The sequence below is a fragment of the Miniopterus schreibersii genome (assembly GCF_964146895.1).
Source record: "Miniopterus schreibersii genome assembly, chromosome: 5".
NCBI classification, from domain to species: domain Eukaryota; kingdom Metazoa; phylum Chordata; class Mammalia; order Chiroptera; family Miniopteridae; genus Miniopterus; species Miniopterus schreibersii.
The window spans coordinates 68,753,395-68,773,320 of NC_138106.1; the positions used below are offsets into that span (position 1 = coordinate 68,753,395).

A 19,926-nucleotide genomic window follows, 5' to 3' on the forward strand; every position below is an offset into this window, starting at 1 on the left:
GGTCTTCATTTTGATTTAATTTTTGTATATGTTGAGGTCTAGTTTCATTGTTTTGCATGGGGCTGACCAACTTTCCCAACACCACTTATTGAAGAGTCTGTCCTTTCTCCATTGTATGTTCTTGATCCCCTTGTCAGGAATTAATTGTCCATGTATGTGTGGGTTTATTTCTGGGCTCTCAGTTCTGTTCCATTGATCTATTTTTATGCCAATATGATACCATTCTGATTACTGTAGCTTTGTAGTATGGTTTGAAATCAGGAAGTGTGATAACTCCAGCTCTGTTCTTCTTTCTCAAGCTTGCTTTAGCTATTTGGGATCTTCTGTGGTTCCATACACATTTTAGAATTATTTGTTCTAATTCAGCAAAAAATGCCATTGGAACTTTTTTTTAATGGGGTTGAGGTTTGAGGGGACAGCTCATGGGGACTGAGGGTGTGGTGCCCCCTGCCCAGCTGGCCCTGGGGATACCCAGGCCTGGGGGCCTAAATTCCGGACAGTATCCTACAAAAGGGGATAAAAGAGGAAAGACTCTGGGATGGCGAGAGGGAGGGCTGTGGACCAGGAAGGGGGAGAGGGAGAGAAGAGGGGCAGACAGAGATGGGGAAGAGGAAGGTCTGAGGGATGGGGAGAGACAAATACTCCAGGAGGGGGAAGCGGAGGGACAGAGGGACAAAGACAGGAAAACAGAAGGGAGAGAGAGAATGAGAGGGGAGAAAGGGGAAGAAGCAGAGACTGAGAAAAAGAGAGAGACAGCACACAAGGGAGAGGGATTAGAGAGAGACAGACAAAGGGAGACATTGAGAGACAGAGGAGAGTGGAGAACAAAAGGAAAGAAAACCACCAGGGGCGGGGAGGAAGGAAGGAGGGAGGGAGGGCTGCCGGGGGTGGGGGTGGCCAGACCCTTCTGTCAGGGGGGAGAGGGCCCTGTGGCTGAAGGGCAAGGCCATTGGAATTTTGATAGGGATCGCACTGAAACTAGATTGCTTTGTGGATATTTTAACAATATTGATTCTTCCAATCCATGAGCACAAAATGTTTTTCCATTTATTTGTGTCTTCTTCAGTTTCTTTTATCAGCGTCTTATACTTTTCAGCGTATACGTTTTTCACCTCCTTGGTATTTGATCCTTTCGGATGTCATTGTAAATGGGGTTGTCTTAATTTCTCTTTCTGATACTTTGTTGTTAGTGTGTAGAAACACCGCAGATTTCTTTACATTGATTTTGTGTCCTGCAATTTTGTTGAGCATTTATTAGTTCTAACAGGTGTTTTGGTGGAGTCTTTAGGGTTTTCTATATGTAATATGTCATTTGCAAATGAGTTTTGCTTCTTCCTTTCTGACTTAGATACCTTTTATTTCTCTAGCCTAATAAAACTGGCAAGAGTGTGCATCCTTGTCTTGTTTCTGATCTTAGCTTTCACTTTTTCCCCATTGAGTATGTTGTTAGCAGTTGGTGTGTCATATGGCCTTTATTATGGTGAGCTACGTTCCCTCTATACCCACTTTGTTGAGAGTTTTTACCGTAAATGGATGTTCAATTTCGTGAAATATTTTTTCTGAATCTATTGGAATGATATATGATTTTTATTCTTTATTCTGTTAATGTGGTGTATCACGTTGATTGATTTGTGCTGTTGGATCATCCTTGCATCCCTGGAATAAATTCCACTTGATCATGGTATATGATCCTTTTGATGTAGTGTTGTATTTGGTTTGCTAATATTAGACTTTATCTTTTAAGCTCTTTTTCCATGTATTCTAGTATAGTGATTTATGCAATTAGAGTTTGGGAGACCTTTTGAAATCAAGCTAACAGATTCATTTTAAAGTTTTTGACTTTACCTTTTTTACCACACAGGAAGGCTTAACTATGTTTGCAATCATCCAGATGTTGAGTGATTCCTTCCTGACATACATGAAATCATAGGGAAAGTATGCTTTTTGATGGATAAACCAATCATGAAATTGCAATATCTTTTACTAACCACTTACAGATACAGCAATAAAAGAATCTTAATCAGATTATATAGTGTATAAAAGGTTCCAGGAGAGATCCAATATGCCTAATATTTGTACATGTGCATTTATTCCAACATTTGAAAGAGTGCCTCCAAAGCAAATGCCAAAAAAAGATGAAAAATTACCAAAGTATCTGTTCACTGGGAAAAAAGACTCCAAGAATAGGCAAGAAATTTTAATAACTTGATTTTAAACACACATGGAGCCAGACATAATACAGCAACAGTCTAATTCTGCCCTACTCTTTATTAATTCCAGGGACAGAAATAGTTGACTCTTTCAACATACTGCTTGTTGCCAGTGCAAGAAAAAAAAGAATGCTAAATTGAGCCTTCCATATTTTCACTATTAAGGCTTTCTCTTTGTCCACTGTTTAGATTTTCAGCAGCATTTGATTTCCGGACATATGATTCAGAAGGTGTTATCCTGTTTGCAGAAGCTCTTGATCACTCAGCTTGGCTCCTGATTGCACTTCGTGATGGGAAGCTTGAAATTCAGTTTAAGAACGAACATACAACCCAAATCACAACCGGAGGTCAAGCTATTAATAATGGTTTGTGGAATATGGTATGTTGTGCAGATTTCATAAAGAATCTTTCCACTTTGACACAGTTTATATAAAATGATTAATAATTTATTTTTATAGTGATACCAAACCTAAATGGAGTTGGGTTTAATCTGATGTTGTATGGAGTATATTGTATGTACTGCAAATCTATGAAATGGCCTGAGGAAGGATAATCTGGTATATTTAGGAGTCATAACTGAAGCTGTTTCCAGTTATTTGCTTGACCTATTCTGTCTTTAATTCTTACCCTTTTTAGTGTCTGTCCCTGGGTGAACAGTGGTGTCTTTCCTATAGGCCAGGGGTTATTAGCTGGCATAGTAATTTATGCAAAGACACCACTAGATAGCCACCAATTTTTTTAAATGAAAGAGAATTACACATAGGAACAAAATCAAAGTTAATTTGATTTTAAATATCAGCATATAGATAATCAACTTGTACAAACAGTTTACATTAGCCAGTAGCAATCAGAGTGCCTAGGAACAAGCAATTTTAGATAATCCCTGATCACGAGCCTTTATTTTAATAATCAATAACAACACTTTAATCAACTGGATTATAATGGAGATTTCCTTTGAGAAGGAATTACTGCTAGTCACAGTGGGGAGAATTCTTTTCTGCAATAGAGCTGTTGCTACTTACAGCAGAGCATAGCTTAGATCAGCTTCACCTTAGAACGTGGTACCCAAAAGAAGAACTTGCTGTGCCTGTGGGAGCTGATGAGAAGTCCATGTGGTGAAGCCATGTGAAGTCATCACAAAATTTATTCCTTTATTTACTCACTCATGCATGCATATATTCAATAAGCTTTCAGTGAGCACCTTCAAAGTGCTAAGTTCCTGAGTACAAGGCACTGGAACTATAGAACAGGTCTTCCTTACTCTTGAGCTTAGTTCCTCACAGTTTAGTAGCTGATGCTGCCTTATGACTTCTTGTCCGTATCTGTGGGGGTTTGTGGACTAATGCAATGTAATGTGAAATATGTTACAGTAGAGGGAGTGATAAAGTACAGTTGAGCACAGAGGTGGTTCACCAAAGAGGGGGCTCTCTGTTCTTTGACAGCAATAGATTTGGGGCTCTTAACTCTAAAAGAATAGTGTCTGCACAGGTTCAGATGCAGCTGTCAGAGAAATCACTAAAATTCTTTGACTTTTGATGCTCTCATTAGATGCTTTGCTACTATGTCTGTATCTAGAGTAGTTGATGCATATAGCTAAAGGATATATTTTACTGCCTAATGTCCCAAAATAACATGTCTAAAATGCAATGTAATGTGAAATATGTTACAGTAGAGGGAGTGTAAAATCACTAAAATCACTTTTTCAGCAAAAGAGGAGAAACCTTTTTTCCCCAGTGAGTTTATACAAATAGAAAGTAGCTGTTTGAAGGAGAATTTTGATAAATGCCTAAGGAGGATATGTGATGTATAGTGAAGAAAGTAAATGTTTACCTGTGAGATTAACATCATGAGTTGCAGATCACATTTATTTTATTTAAAAAATTAAAAAAATATATATCTTTATTGATTTGAGAGAGAGGAAGGGAGAGGGAAAGAGAGAGATAGAAACATCAGTGACGAGAATCGTCATGATCGGCTGCCTCCTGCACGCCCCCCACTGGGGGTCGAGCCTGCAACCTGACCGGGAATTGAACCCCAATCTCCTGGATCCTAGGTTGATGCTCAACCGCTGAGCCACGCCTGGCTGGGTTCGTATTTATTTTAAATGGTTATTTATTTTAAAAGGGTGCCTAACATATGATTACTTTGCAAAGTTATTTACTGGAATAATAACAGGATTGTTCAAACTTAGTACTTAAAATGACATGCGATGATGTTTGGTTGTTTGATAATCCCTGTCTTTTTAATTGTAGGTCTCTGTGGAGGAATTAGAACAGAGTATTAGTGTGAAAATAGCTAAAGAAGCCATTATGAATATAAATAAACCTGAAAGCCTTTTTAAGTCTACAGGTGGATTTATGGAAACCAAAGTATACTTTGCAGGATTACCTCAGAAAATGGAGAATACACTCATTAAACAGGTAATGATCCAAGCGTGTATCATTCATTACAGAAGAATTCCTTTTGTCTGTAATAGATTTGAAGATACTACAAAAGCCAAAAGAAGTTATTTTATTGAACATGCCAACTGTGACAACTTGAGTTGAACATGGAAAAATAACATTAGTAGCCCTTGAAATTATATTAAGGAAATAAGGAAATGAGTGTAATGTTTTGAGCCCATTTAACCCTCTAGCATTACTCATGGAGAAATAGAAAAAACTTTTTTTTTTAAATTCTCACCTGAGGATATTTTTCCATTGCTTTTCGGAGAGAGCGGAAGGGAGAGAGAGAGAGAAAAATATCGATGTGAGAGAGACACATCGATTGGTTGCATGTTTCCCAACTGGGCCGCGCCTACAACTGAGATACGTGCCCTTGGCCGGAATCAAATCCTGGGACCTCTCAGTCTGCGGACTGACGCTCTGACCACTGAGCAAAACCAGCTAGGGCAGAAAAGTTTATTATTTACTCATTTGTTTATTTTTGGAGGTGCTACTGGAAGGTTAGCCAACATTTATTAGACATGGTAGGGAAAGTTTTCTCGCTATGCATTATAAAAAAGACAGCCAGATATCAACTATCACAGAAATGAAATAAGATGAACATTTTTAACAAACTGAACTATTTTCTTTTTTTTTTTTTTTATATATCTTTATTGATTTCAGGGAGAGGAGAGGAAAGGAGGGGGAGAGAGAGAGATAGAAACATCAATGATGAGAGAGTCACTGATCGAGCCCCCAACCCGGGCATGTGCCCTGATCGGGAATCGAACCCTGATCTCCTGGATGCTAGGTCGACGCTCAACCGCTGAGCCACGCCCGGCCGGGCCTGAACTATTTTCTTAAAGAGACTTCCTCTACTCCCAGAGATCTTGAACAGCCTCCTGGTCAGTCATTGGAAGCCATGCCTCACGTAATTGATAAGCTTGTCTTCCACTTTGGGAAGAGAACCACTTTTTCGTATACTTGCTTTCAGAGAAATAGAAAATTTAAAATTCTTAAACTTCAATTCACTGCTAACATCTTAACAGTTCATACTTAGCCATTAAACATGTAAATACATATATTTGAATCCAAAAATACATTAGTTTGTAAAGTCAGTCGAAGAACTTTTGTAGGACTACTTTAGCACTTAAATTTGGGAGATAAGAGTGTCACATAAGATGGAGCTTTTTATTTAAGAAATCTTTCCCTGGAATATGACTGCAGCCTGTCATACATTGAAGTTACACACAGTAGATGATTTTCTGAACATGATCTTTGTCTAATAACTGCGGAATGGGTTTCATGAAGGAGACTAATCCCTGTCCTTGGAGAGTTTTAAATATTTCATCTGAAATCATGGATCTACCAATTGTACCTGCTGATTTAACTTAAATATTTTCTGTTTTATATCTTAACTTTCATTCATGGCAATTCACAGTTACCTTAACTTAAAAGATTTCTGCGATATAATAGAAAGCCTGAATTAGTTAACCCATGTCAGAGTGACTATATCTGTTCTTTGAAATTGATAAATCGAGACACTTTAACAGTAAAATAAATTACTCAAAAAGAATCAACTATTTATAACATGGCCACTGCATGTCTACTGTCTGACTTGATGCCATGGTGAGGCTAACAAATGGAAACACTTTAGTTCCTGAAGAGGCCTTGAGTCTGATGGCAAGAAAAGCCTGTGTGGTAAATGCAATTAAAGGAAAATAGAAAAGTTACTCCTGAATGACATACAAGAGGCAGGTAGGGCTTGAGGTATTAAAAATTATTAGGATCTTAGTGGAGGCTTGTGATGGCATAAACTCACTTTCACTGGAGAAGACTGTCCACCGAAAGGACACTTGGAAAAGAAAATTTTAGGTAAAGTTCAAAATATTTAAAATATTTAAGAAATTCTATCAAAGAAAAAGTTTTCCCTCTAAACGAAAACCTGTGTCTATAACTGGTTAAGCTATTATCACTCTGACTTACAAGTTAAAAGTGCACTCCTTGATGTGTATTCTATTTTGTTAGATTAACCCTCGTCTAGATGGATGTGTACGGGGCTGGAATTTGATGAATCAAGGAGCTTCAAAAGTAGATGAAATTATTCAAGAAAGACAAAATAAGCATTGTTTTATCACTGTGGAGAAGGGCTCCTACTATCCTGGTTCTGGAGTTGCTCAATTTAGCATAGATTATAGTAAGTGATTTCTCGTTTTATCTCTCTTTTCTCATTAATGACTAAATTTATTCATTGATAAACAGTATTTCCTTTAGTAAACCTTATGAGTACCTGCTTTGTGCCAGGCATAGTGTTAGGCTTATTCATAGTTATATACTTTTTATAAAAATTTCCCAGCATATTGGGGATACAAAGTAGTTGAATATGCCTATGTTATTATTTAAAGATATTGGCACATAGCCTGTTTAATTTTGGGTAAATTCAGCTGAAGATTCAACAATTTCTTAGTTGTATTGAGTCTACTGATTAATGCATCAAAAGGATTCATCTTCATTTTTAGCATTTCCATTTGATCCTTAAATTTTCCACCTCTTTCTTGAAATTTCCTATCTGTTCATATATGCTGTCCATCTTTTCCACATGAGCCTTCAACATATTAATCATAATTTTTTAAAATTCCCTGTCTGATAGTTCCAATATCTGTGTCATATCTAAGCCTGATCATGTTGATTGTTTTGTCTCTTGACCATGTGTTTGTTTTTTCCTTTCTTTCTTCCATATCACATAATTTTTTTTTTTAAAGGTGGGCATCTTATGTAGAACAGTAGAGACTGAGATAAATAATATTTAGATCTGGAAATCAGCACACCTCTGCTTTTGCTAGGCCGTTACTAAGGCATGTTGAATCAATCTACTCAAGAGTGAGCAGCTTAGGTTTTGCTGTTTCTGTGATTACTCTTCAAATTCCTTTAATAGTATCTTGTGCTTAGGGTAGCAGCTGGTTTGCCAGAGGTTTTTTCTTAATATCTGATCCATCCTAAGGTTTAGGTATTCTCTTTATGATCAGCATCAAGAAAGTGTCTCTCCACGGTCTTGCCTCACCCAGCAGAGTTTTCTTTCTTGTTTCTTTTCATTTGCTAGCATATTAGAGGGGTTTGGGAGTCGGGGCTGGAAAGGAGAGCATTCTCTATTGTACCAGTACAGATTCAGTCTTAGGTGAGTGTTGTATTCCTGGGATTCAGGGTTGGCCTTTTCATTGACTCTCGCCCTCACACCAATAGAATTGATGTCTAGGATTCAAGGTGTTTTTCTGGTTCTTCATCGTAGATCATCTGTGTGTGTGTGTGTGTGTGTGTGCACGCACGCACGCACATGCTTTACTTGTTTCCTTTCCCTAATCTGTAGGTATAATAGATCTTCACGTGTGTCCTAGTGGTGACAGATTTTCAATCTTTCCAGCATGCTTTAAGGCTTTTGTTGTGTAGAAGAAATAGAGAAGGATCTGGGTGGGACCTTGTCCCTTTTCTGCTGGTGGCTGCTGCTCTTTCCCAGGCCTGCACTAGGAGGAAGGCTCCCTTTAATCTCTTTCTCTGCCCCATTTTTGCTCTTAAGCACCCAGTAAGGTCTGTGTAGAAAGCCTGTGAATGGATATGAATTTCTCGTGTGTCTGCAGTGCCCAGAGCTGCTTTATCATACCAGCTCCCACTAGGACTTTAGCAAGCTGTTAAAATTTTACCTAAATTCTTCTTACCAAATTGTATAATATCTAGTGTTTGCCTTGAGTAAGTGAGGACTCTCATCCTGTCCCTCCTCGGAAGCACCTGTCTTTCTTTAGGTTTCTAATTAGTTGCTCTGCAATCTCAGCTCTTTGATAGTCCAGAAAAGTTGTGATTATGTAGATAGGCTCTTGATGTTGTAAGAGTGGGAGCCGTGCTCTTTCCAGTTTTCTACAGTCTAAGTAGACTTGCCAGACTGATCCCAGGTTTTTATCTTTACAAATAATACTTCCATGAGTGTCCTTGGACATACATCCTTGTACCCATATGTAATTAATTCTGTAGGACAGATTCTTAGATTATTTCTCTTAGAGGTTATGCAAATGTATAATTATTACTGTTTGATCAGACTCTTTTCCAAAGGTGTTTTGTCAGTTTCAACTCCTACCAATAGAATAAGTAGATTTATGCTTGAGATTTCTTTTTTAACGGAGAGTCAAAAAGTTAAATCTACAGTTTTAAGGAAGAGCTTTATACCAGTACTTTCCCCATTTTTCTAACATAAATTAATACAGGGTTTTTAACTTTTACTTCTGTAAATGAAGAATTTTTAAAAAAAAATGTTTGAATTGACATGATGACTGAATATAGGAAAATAATTGACCCACAACAATTTGTTGAAAGAAAAATAAATCTCAGAAAAAAATGAAAATAAGAGTTATATTGTATCTGAAAAAAATACTTTAATAAATAATTAGTTTGTTATGGATAACTTAAAAGAGATCTACTTTTAAATTAATATTTAATGTTATGTTATGTTATAATTTCTGTACATTTGTACATTTATTTTAGTTTGACTTTGCTAATACCTTTTAATAAATGTACTTCAAAATGATTATATATAATATATATTTTCTCTTGGGTGGGAATTAGAGGATTATAATGAAAACATGTAATAGCATTGGATGTGGCTAAATGGAAGAACATCTTGTCAAAGGAAAATCATTTTTTCCATTCACCCTTTCAAAGCCTCTAAGTGGTATTTGAGTTATTGTTATATATTACTTTATATTAAATGCGGAAGATTTCATTCAGATTGTGAACTAATATTGCTAGGAATCAAACTATTTTGGAAACATATTAATTCAACAAATATGTGTTGAATGACTCCTTTGGAAAACACAGTGATGGTAGAGGCATGTAGAGAGCTTGCATTCTAGTGTGGTAGACAATTAACCTAGTAATTAAGAAAAAGAATATTAGGTATTATGGAAAGAGAATCAGAGAGAAGAGTTTCTATTCAAATGTCAAAGTTAGCTGTTGACTTAAGAGTATTTCTCTACTATCAAACTCCCCAACTCCCCTAGGCATAGAAATCATAGTTTTCCTTTTTACTGCTCTAACCTTACCCCTTTATGGATGAGAAGTGGTGGGGTTGTGATGGTAACTATACCTAAATTTTCCCTCAGAAATATAACAATTTGTTGGACTTCCTTCTAAATGTGTACTTTAAAATATGACCACTGAGATTTGAGCATTGATGAATATGCAAAGCAGAAAGAAGAGCTGTTAAAGAGCAAACAGGAAATGCATAATAATCCTAAAGGCCACAGTCCAGAAGTCCACTCGAGGAAGCACAGAAAGATAGGGCTCTATTTACATGTTTCTTTCCTGCATTGATTTTCTTCTTGTGTTTTGTTTTGCCAGATTATATAGATCATTGAGCAGGGGGGACCAAAATCTGTAGTATTACAAAAAGTGGCTTTGAGAATTAATAATATTGTAATAATTCCTTCTGGTATAGTTTAGCTGTACATTGATCCTAATTTTGTTTTTTGTTTTGTTTCAACAGATAATATAGTGAACCCCGATGCTTGGCATGTTACTGTGTTTTTGAATATTCGCCCATCCAAAGGCACTGGCATTATTTTTGCCTTGGTTTCAGATGACACGGTGTCCTTTGCCTTGTCCTTGGTGGACTCCTCTTCTGAGAAGCTTCAGGTAACTTTATTCTAACCCTTTATGATCCTTGGTGGTTTCTTTTAATAATCTGTAAAATAGATATAATAGTAGTATTTGCTTCAAAGGGCTATTTTGAAGATTAAATGAGGGAACTGATGTCAAAGTATGTGATACAATCTCTAGCACATCATTAAGGACTCAATAAATGTCCATTATTGTTACTTTTTTGCTGTCTTATTTCCAAGGTCTGAACCAAGAAGTAAGGGTAAGAGATTGACAAGCTTTACTGTATCTGTAGCTAAGATTAGGCAGACTCAACAGGCTGCTTGGAGCCTCCCCAGCGTATGTGGGGATCCACCCTTATTCGGAATCCTTGAGGAGTCCTGGGCATTAGTTGGTACTCGCACAACAGAAGTGAGCCTGACTACAGCCTTCTCTCAGACGCTCATTGCCTAATTATAATGTTTGTGCTTTCTGGCACACTTCATCTTTTTCCCCACAAGTAAATTAGGAAAGACTAGAGAAAACGAAAACCAGTTCACGTGGCTTCTTTCTGGCAACTCTGGTTTGAAATGAGGAGGAAGAACAGGAAAAACTCTTGCTTCAAAGGAAACATGAGAGTTATCAGAAGATCTGTTTATGCAGCTTTCTATTAGAGGCTGATAGCTCCGTCCACGTGTCATCCGCTGTGGATTCCAACAAGTTACAGCAAGAAGCTTGCATTTGTGCCAGGGTTGGCTTGGGTGCTCTCTGGAGCTTCTAGAAAGAGACATATAATTGAATAATGTCTGTAGTAATGAATGGGTGCTGTTTGCAACTTAAAAAATAACTTGGAGGGCTTTCTCGTGCTTAACCATAAGCAACCTAAAAAGATACTGCTGAGTTTTTATCTCCAAACTACCATCACGGGAGCTTACTACGCTGGGGTTTCAGCTTTTTACTTGCTTGTTTGGATTTTTAAAACAAAATGGAATTCCTATCTTTAACACTACATTCTTGCAGTGGTGGTTAACTCCTGCTGGCCATGTCTTTGGTATTTATTTTATCTCTTTGTGTTCGTCTCCATGGCCCCCTGTTTTGGCATGTCAGATTGCTTTCTCAGAATCTGTATACATTGTTCTATAACATTATTCCACACATTAGTGATCATTCTGGAACATCTCAGCTGACTGTCTTTAAGTCTTAATGAGGTCAAGAACACAGAATGTATAACACAGTAACAGATTTTCTCGAATAACTTATATCTGAGATGCATAGACTTCACTTAATATAGGCATCTTGGGTTCCTGAGTAAACACTTCAGACTGTCTTTCTGCCATTTGACAGCACTGCATCTCCCTAGTTTTGATTTTATTTTCTCTTGCATTTTACATTTCCTCTGTATGTATATAAGCAAATGCATAGATCATGCTCAACAAGTCAAGTAATTTTGTGTATCGGTAGTTTGAAAAGTTCAGCAAAATAAATACATTTTCTGTTTTGAGAATCTTCTGATAAATACTCTGTAACTTACTGCTGGCGATCCCAGGTTTTTCTCTCTGAGTTTCCTCATACACTTTGTCCCACGTCTACAGGGTTGCTTGGGTGGCACAAAAATCCCTTCAGTCTTGCTGGCATGTGCTTACTAAAGCTCTATAAATTTTCCAAGTCTTTTTTCCAACAAATAGTGATTCAACTCCTTTCTTTTTTATATGTAAGTTTTGAAGTTAGGAAGGCTAATAAACAGAAAAATATTGCTTAAGACACTACTTTTTAGGTTCCCGTTGTGGGTATCACAACTCTATTGGTTTATTGAATTTTCAGAAGCCACTATACATTTACATTTTAGCTAACCCTGAAATTTATAAAATTAATGTACATTCTAAAATTATGATTACTATAATAATTAGTAATTATTCATTTAATCTCAGAGGCTCTATCATACTTTTTTTTTTCTCACTGAAATTCAGTTTATGATTTAAAAAACTCCAAGCCACTCTTAAGTGGCATTACCATCAGTACTTGCTTATTCTGGGTCTGCCTGTTCTTCAGGATATCCTGGTATCTGTTGAAAACAAGGTAATATCCCGGATAGAGGCCTTAAATCTGTGTTCCAGTCAACAATCCCATCTGGAATTAAGAATCAACAGAACAAATCTGGAGCTGTTGACGCCACTTAAAAATGACATCATCTACTCGGAAGATTTTCAAAGAGAATTTGGCAGCTTGGACAGAGCAATAAAAGGAACAGTAGCCACTTACCTGGGTGGCGTTCTAGGTATCTGCTCACTTTTTCTTCAGTTTCAGAAAGTGTATTTTTAATCACATCGATAGTATTTTAAATAAGTAATTTTAGTAAAAGGGCACCAGAAGGGAAGACAAAGTTCCTGTATCCATTATTCTTTTCCTGCGGGTTGGTATTTACATTTTATTGTACTTTTTTTTTTAAAGGTGAACCTGAAACTAACCAAATTTTGCTGCATTTAACTATCCTGGCCAGAAAGAATTTATTATTTCATCTTGCCTTCACAATACTCTTATGAATTCAGTATTTATTCTTCAATTCATCCATCCCTCACCCAATATTTCTTAAGAATCTATGTCCTTAGCACTAAAAATATAGTAATAAACACATAGACATGATCCCTGCTACTAAGGCTTTTACAGTCTAGTGGCAGAGGTGGACATTAAACAAGTAATTAAGAAAAATTTTTTAAAAATTAAAATTGTGATAACTTTTATGAAGGAAAAGTATGAGTTGCTTTTACAGCCTGAAAATGGGGAATTGTTCTGGTTTTGGGGGCCAGAAACAAGCTTCCTGAGGAAGAGATTAAGATATAAATATATTTTTTAAATTTATTTTTTATTGAATTTATTAAGTTGACATTGGTTAGTAAAATTATATCGGGTTCAGGTGTACAACTCTATAACACATCATCTGTATATTGTATTGTGTGCTCACCACCCCAAGTCATGTCTCCTGCCATCACCATTTATCTCCCTTTACCCTCTCCTCCTCCTTCCCACCCAAGATATAAATCTGATATTTGAAAGATTAAAAAAGCTTAACCAGGTGGTAGGGGTGGGGATTGGCATTAATATGCAGGTAAAATGGTCCATGGGCTGGAAAAATGGGAAGGGGTTGGCGTGCTCGAGGAATATATAGGTCAGTCTGGTGAAAGCACGTTGAGCAGGGGGGTGGCTGTGCAGGGCGAGGCTCTGAACTGGGTGGGTGGGGGTGGGGGTGGATTAAGGGTTTGTAGGCCTGGGTCAGGGTCCTGAGTCTAATTTTAAGAGGTATGAAAAATCATTAAAAAGTTTTAGACAAGGAAGTTGTATATCATCAATATAGCACCCTGTGTAGTGGGTGGAGATGGACAGATGGCAGGCAAAAAAGGAAGAGATGAGTCGGGGCTTCCTGAAGAAGCGGTGTTAATAGCAGCAGCGACAACTATACTACCATCAGCTGGTGCATCATAAACAGTCTGGGAAGTGTTCAGAGTGCTTCAAATGTATCCACTCCTTGAATTTTCAAAATAGTTCTGTGAGGTAGGTACTATTATTAACCCTTTTTACAGATGAGGAAGCTGTTGAGCTAGGGTGATGGCAGTTGAGGTGGTATACAGTAAGTAGATTGGAGATGTGTAAGAGAAAATTAATAGGATCTAACGGTTGAAAGGCGGGTATAGAATCTCCTAGGTATCTGGCATGAGCAGTAGCATGGGTGAAGATCTCACACCAAGATGGGGAAAACTGGAGGAAAAGCAGGTTTCTTTAACTTGAATGCCTCCAGAGATCTTTAACTTAATACCTCTTGTATTGGAAAATATGAAATTGGCATAAATATTTTACTTTAAATGGCAAAAAAATTGAGGCAGAAAGTTCTTTAGAACTTTCAAATACCTTTGTAGGTTATTCTCATGGGGAGATTTCTGAGTCTGATGTCTGGACTTGTAGTAATCTTCATTATATTACTTTAACTGATCAGGGTCTTCATTTCCCATATATATGAAATTTTTATATGGGTTCTTGGGGAATATAAGAAAATAGGCTCTAGCAGTTAGATGATAGATGATGATAGGTGATGATAGATAGATAGATAGATGATAGATAGATGATAGATAGATAGATAGATAGATAGATAGATAGATAGATAGATAGATAGATAAAGGTAGTTAAGTAAGTTGGTTGATTATTAGGATGTTAAGTTAACATGGTTAAGTATTAGAAATTATAATTAGAGTTCAAATGAATAAATTCTACCTTGAAACCCATCTACTACCTTATTTACAAATTATTTGAATACAATTCTAGGAAATCAAACAATGAAAGAGTTCGGAAGAAGTAAAGTCATGAAAATTTCAGTGGTTCCAAGACTTTAGTGGTAACGCTGTAGACAGACGTCAGGCAAGATGAGTTTAGAAAAAAAGAAGGGGAGCTGACAACTGAGAGATTAAGAGTGTCAACTGTGGGCTTGGTAAATTATAGTTGATGTGCAAAATAGGCATGTTAAATTGCATGTTATGAATTAAAAATCAGGGAAAATGGACTACTCTGAGGTTTTATATAATAGTGGCATAATCTATTGTGCTCAGCCAGACTTAAAAGGGTTTCTTAACAAATGTTACAAGCCCACAGAAAAGTGTATTGTCAGGTTAGAGGTTCAAAATTTAAAGTATTTCTATTTTGCATAAGGTACTGAGGTAGAAGAATAAGGACTGAGAGTATCTATTGGGAATTAAGATTTACAGAGAGGAGATGCCAAAAAAAAGAGAAGGCAATAGAGAGATGGATGTTTTTAAGATGAACCATAGTTCTTAGGAATCCAAGGGTGTTACTTAAGTATTAAGTTTGATAAAGTAGAAAAGCCCCAAAGGCCATAAACTATTCACTGAAACATCATTAAAATTGTTATTTTTTAGAACCTAACATTACATAAAAGTGAATTCGCTATCATGATCTGCCAATGTGTGCTCAGCAAAAAACTATTTCTTTGGAAAATACAGAAATTTGCTTTTATTCCAGTAATAATAAAAGAGATATATTTATTATGACATTTAAAAAAGACTTCTAAGTAGCTATAACTTAGAGTTGAGAAAGTGGTTTAACAATGCTTAAGCTGTTGCTCAGATTTAAAGAGACAATAATGAAGTTCAGCATTATAAGTAAGAATGTGCTTGTCTCTCTCTTCTTTAAATGTGTTTATCTTGGGTTTGGATGGAACTGATTGTGTTTAGGAAGTCAGAGGAACTCATGTATGCTGAGCTCAGTGCCATGCACTATACCTCATAGACATAGGAATCTCTTAATATAAATTTATTAAATAGAATTACAGTATTAACTTTTCCTTTAGAGTTAGAATTTGGTTGGAAATGGGAAGTCTGAATAATTCCTCTAAGTGTAAGCAAATAAGATGGTAAAATTCTTGGACTAATATTTTAATATTCTCTTTTTCAGTTACTGCTTTCAATGCGACACCAGTGAATACCTTTTTCAATGGCTGTATGGAAGTGAACGTGAATGGTGTACAGTTGGATCTAGATGAAGCCATTTATAAACACAGTGATATCAGAGCTCACTCATGTCCATCAGTTTTGAATAGCAATGAGAGTCCTTAAGTCATCTTTTCTCTGCTGATAACATCTTTTTCCTGTAATTATACTTATGTTTCAATACTAGTTGAAGGATTTTACTTATAAGAGGCAGACCTTATGGTACTTTGACCTTTTTGGAATTTTAAAAAGGTCCTTTTTCAAGAAAACAAGATTCTCTTGTGATATAAATCACATTAAAAAAATTCTTACCTCTGTTGCTGCCCAGAAACTAAATAATGAAAAACATAAAAAAATTTAATTTGAATTTTTGCTACAAATGACATTTCTTCATTTTTATGTTTGTAAAAGTAAATTTTAATTGTATCGTCATGAATTAGTGTTTAAATATCTATTTTTCTTGGAAGGCAAGGAAGTAAACCTAAACAAATGTTCATGGGGGTCTATACTGTTGATCATAGCAGATAATATTTTATTTGTTTTTGTTTCTTCTTAATGAAGGCAGGAGAAGAGACAGTGGCCTATTAATTTTAATCGAGCAGGAGGCCTTACAGCTTTGTTCCAAAACAATTCCTCAGGGGTACCAGCTTTGGCTTCATCTTTCTTTCACTTGCTTCACGTTTGAACCAGTGGTTTTACTGAATTAGAAAACAAGTGGACACATTTTCAGACAGCAGCACATGAATCTTGCTGGTGACTAATTGGATTCCTTGAGGATGAGCTACCAGGTTGTGTTGAGATGGGTGTGGAAGCTGGGGGTGGGTACGTTCCTTAGATTTGGCTGTGGCGGTCACATAAGCTCTAGATTAGAAAAAGCAGAACCTCGTGACAGAAAGAATGAATGATTCCAACTTCAGTTACCAGAGTAAGTTGCCAGAATGTGACTGATTATAGAAGAACAAAAGGAATGTTGAAAACTGAAATAGATTTTAATGAAAGAATAACAACAGAGGGACCTAGTTAACATTGTGTCTTTGAAGAAAGCAGTTTTATCACTCCTAAACCTCCCATTCTCTTTAGGAATGTATCTGGTGTTTCATTGACAGTTTGAGAAAATAAACTTTTACCCCCACTATAGATATTTTATATCATGTAAAACATAATAAATTGGTGTATATTTTAAAAATGTATATGCATGATATCTATATTCCATCACCTCTTCGAACAGAACATAAAATTACAGCTGTGGCCAGGTAGCTCAGTTGGTTAGAACATCGTCTAGATATGCCAGGGTTGCAGGGTTGGTCCCTGGGCAGGGCTCATAAAAGAATTAACCAGTGAATGCATAAATGATTCCCAACAAATCGATGTCTCTCTCTCTCCCCCTTCCTCTCTCTAAAAAAAAAAAAAAATCAATAATTTTTTTAAAAAGTTGCTAAAAAATGAACATAAAATTACATAGTATACATATAATTCTTCATGCAGCACAGTAGTTCTTTAGTTCAGAGGCAGATTAAACGGAAATATTTGATGAGTAGTTACGGCTGCATTGTAGACTGGGGCTGAGAAAGGAAGGAAAGCAAAAGTCACGCATATTGAGTATTTGCCAGAAATTGGGCCAGACACCATCTTACTGGATGGCATTTCTCTCCCAGTTACCACCGTGTACTGTGGGTGATGAATTTCAGCAAGCAACTACTGATAATTATGTTGGTATGAAAAAGAAAGGATGCAGAGCCTTGGCCAGTGTGGCTCGGTTGGTTGAGCATCTAGCCGTGCACCAAAAGGTTGCGGTTTGATGCCTGGGCAGGGCGCATACCCCATACATGGATGTTTCTCTCCCTCTTTCCCTTCCCCTCTCTAAAACCAGTAAAACATATCCTCAGGTGGGGGTGAAATAAAAATAAGTAGAAAAACAAAGTATATGAAAAGAAAAAAAAATAAAGAATGGAGGAAAAGGAAAAAAGAATTGGGGGGGGGCCTCTCTGATTCTCATTTAATTATGCCCAAATACACTGAGCTATAGGGATCAATTCCATATTTGTCATCAGAAATACAACTTTCCAATATACAATAATCTTCTTAGAGGTTCTAAATACTTATTTATGAATTTCATCTGTCTTTGAGATGGACTCACATAGGGTGCCTAGACCTGAGGCTAAGAATCTTTCATTTGATCTTAGTCAAGAAATTCAGATTCCTACTTTTAAAGAGAACAGTGGTGTTGAACATTAGGCAAGAGAGATTGTAGTCTGCCAGCTTGCTGATGTTAATAACATTGGAAAATATAGATCTGCAGGGGCATGCCCAGCAGCAGCGGTCCGGAAAGAATCTGTGACTCATCGGAAGTGGGTGCGTTTAGACAGCAGGTGTGGTGACCAACAACAATGAGATTTCATATCTGTGGAAGGGAGTGACTGGGAGGCCCACAAGGACCCTGGTAGAGTTCTCATTTCAGTTCAGTCAAGACAGTGCTTAGTTCAGATACTCTAAAATTCCTTCGTTCTGTCTTAGTGGGCAGTTGAGCTTCAAAATATTTTGCAGTGGATGAAAATCTTAAACAAGATGGTATTTAAAAATGTAGAACATAATGAAATTTGTATGCCTTGATTTGCTTTTACATTTTTATGCAGAGATTTGAAAATATAAAGCTAATATCTTGCTTGGCAAAGATTTTTAAGATATCTCTATATATGATTATTGATTTAAAAAGAACCACCTACTCACTTTTCAGAGTATATGTTTTTAATTAAGGAGCAAAATTGTATTTCAGATTTGTGATGCCAGGAACATGAACAAACTAAAAGTTACTGTGCAGTTGTCAGAAACAATAAAGCCAGCTTTTTGTGAAAAAATAAAAGAGAACAATGGTTTCAAGTAGCATATTTGGTGCTATTTGAGCTTTGTGTCACGAAAAAGTTCCAGAGTCATCACGGTGTCCCCTAGAACTTACCATTTTCAGAGATAGGTTATGGATCAGTGAAAATAATCGTTAATTTGTGAGAAGAGAGTTACTAACCTCAGTTTTCCTGTCTGAAGTTTTAATTCCTGTCTCAGTCCCTGGGATTCTTATAAAGTATTTACAATTATCTTTTCATTCTGAAATTGGTATTATTACAATTACCTTTTCATTCTGAAACTGCTAAGAGAAGACTTTTTTTCTTGTATGTTTGTTCAATAACAGACTTTTTTTCTTTCTTTTTTTTTGTGTGGAAATCCTTTAAGTCTTTACTCTCTATGGTCAGTACAAAAGACTGGGATATTGGAAATAATTTTACTTCAAGTTTCTTTATATTGCTATTAATGATACGGGTTTTGGGAGAAGACAGGGTCACTAGATCCTCTAGGGACAAGTGTGAGAAATTTCTAACTCATTCATTTAGCAACAAATACCAAGTAACTACCCGGTGCATGTAGGGTAAAAGGTAGAATGTCTGAAGAGCTAAACCCAACTGAATAGGAAATGACTACTCAAGTCAGCCCATGGTAGGCCTCATACTCCTGTTCCTTGGAGTTACAAAGCAGGTTCTTTCAGGTTGTACTAAGAAATTGAAGCAATAAAACTCTCGATCATTGCTCCTGTATTAGCGTAGTCTGTTCCTTACAAACAAGACTGATTTGACAGTAATCTAGCACATGGGATACTAGCTATTACCAGGCTGAATGCTTTCACAGAGAACTTAAATTTGAAAACTGGGCCTTCTGCAATGGACGAGGCATTCGTCAAAGGTTCATCCAGTGATGTACTCAGGTCCACTGCCAGCTCATGGCTATCCTGTGTTCATGATTGCAGAGTATGACAGTGAAGGGCAGTTACACGGCTCAGCATCCTCGGGGTTTTTTGGGTACATATTAATATAAACACAGCGAGGTCAGATTACCAAATCAGATCGACACCATGAAAAGATTGAATCAAAGTGTGAAGCTAAGAAAGTCAGGAGAAGGGAACTGAGCACGGAGCGGTGGGAACAAGCAGCACACCACTGAGGCTGTGAGGCATACCCGGAGCCAGCCGCTGCTCCTGCAGTGCTCTAGACCTGCCATGGCACAGCAGTCACCGTGTGGATAAGAGCAGCAGCCAGTAAACTAACACACTTCTGTGTCCCACAGCTACTTTCCACAGGAAGCCCACTCCAAAGGGAACCCTGGATATAGAAGAGAAATTGTACAATAAAATTTGCGGTT

At 36.9% G+C, this 19,926-nt stretch overlaps 1 protein-coding gene across 1 annotated transcript in view; it reads left to right on the forward strand.

The window, feature by feature from the left end:
- The window catches only part of PROS1 (protein S), a 59,363-nt gene extending 42,434 nt beyond the window's left edge, over positions 1 to 16,929 (forward strand). Inside the window, exons 10-15 of the mRNA XM_081138720.1 lie at positions 2,400 to 2,589; positions 4,463 to 4,630; positions 6,662 to 6,830; positions 10,161 to 10,309; positions 12,302 to 12,527; positions 15,707 to 16,929. Of these exons, the coding sequence (XP_080994846.1) occupies positions 2,400 to 2,589; positions 4,463 to 4,630; positions 6,662 to 6,830; positions 10,161 to 10,309; positions 12,302 to 12,527; positions 15,707 to 15,867 (1,063 nt within the window). The 3' untranslated portion in view covers positions 15,868 to 16,929. The remainder of the gene's footprint in view (positions 1 to 2,399; positions 2,590 to 4,462; positions 4,631 to 6,661; positions 6,831 to 10,160; positions 10,310 to 12,301; positions 12,528 to 15,706) is intronic.
- Positions 16,930 to 19,926: the final 2,997 nt, after the last annotated feature.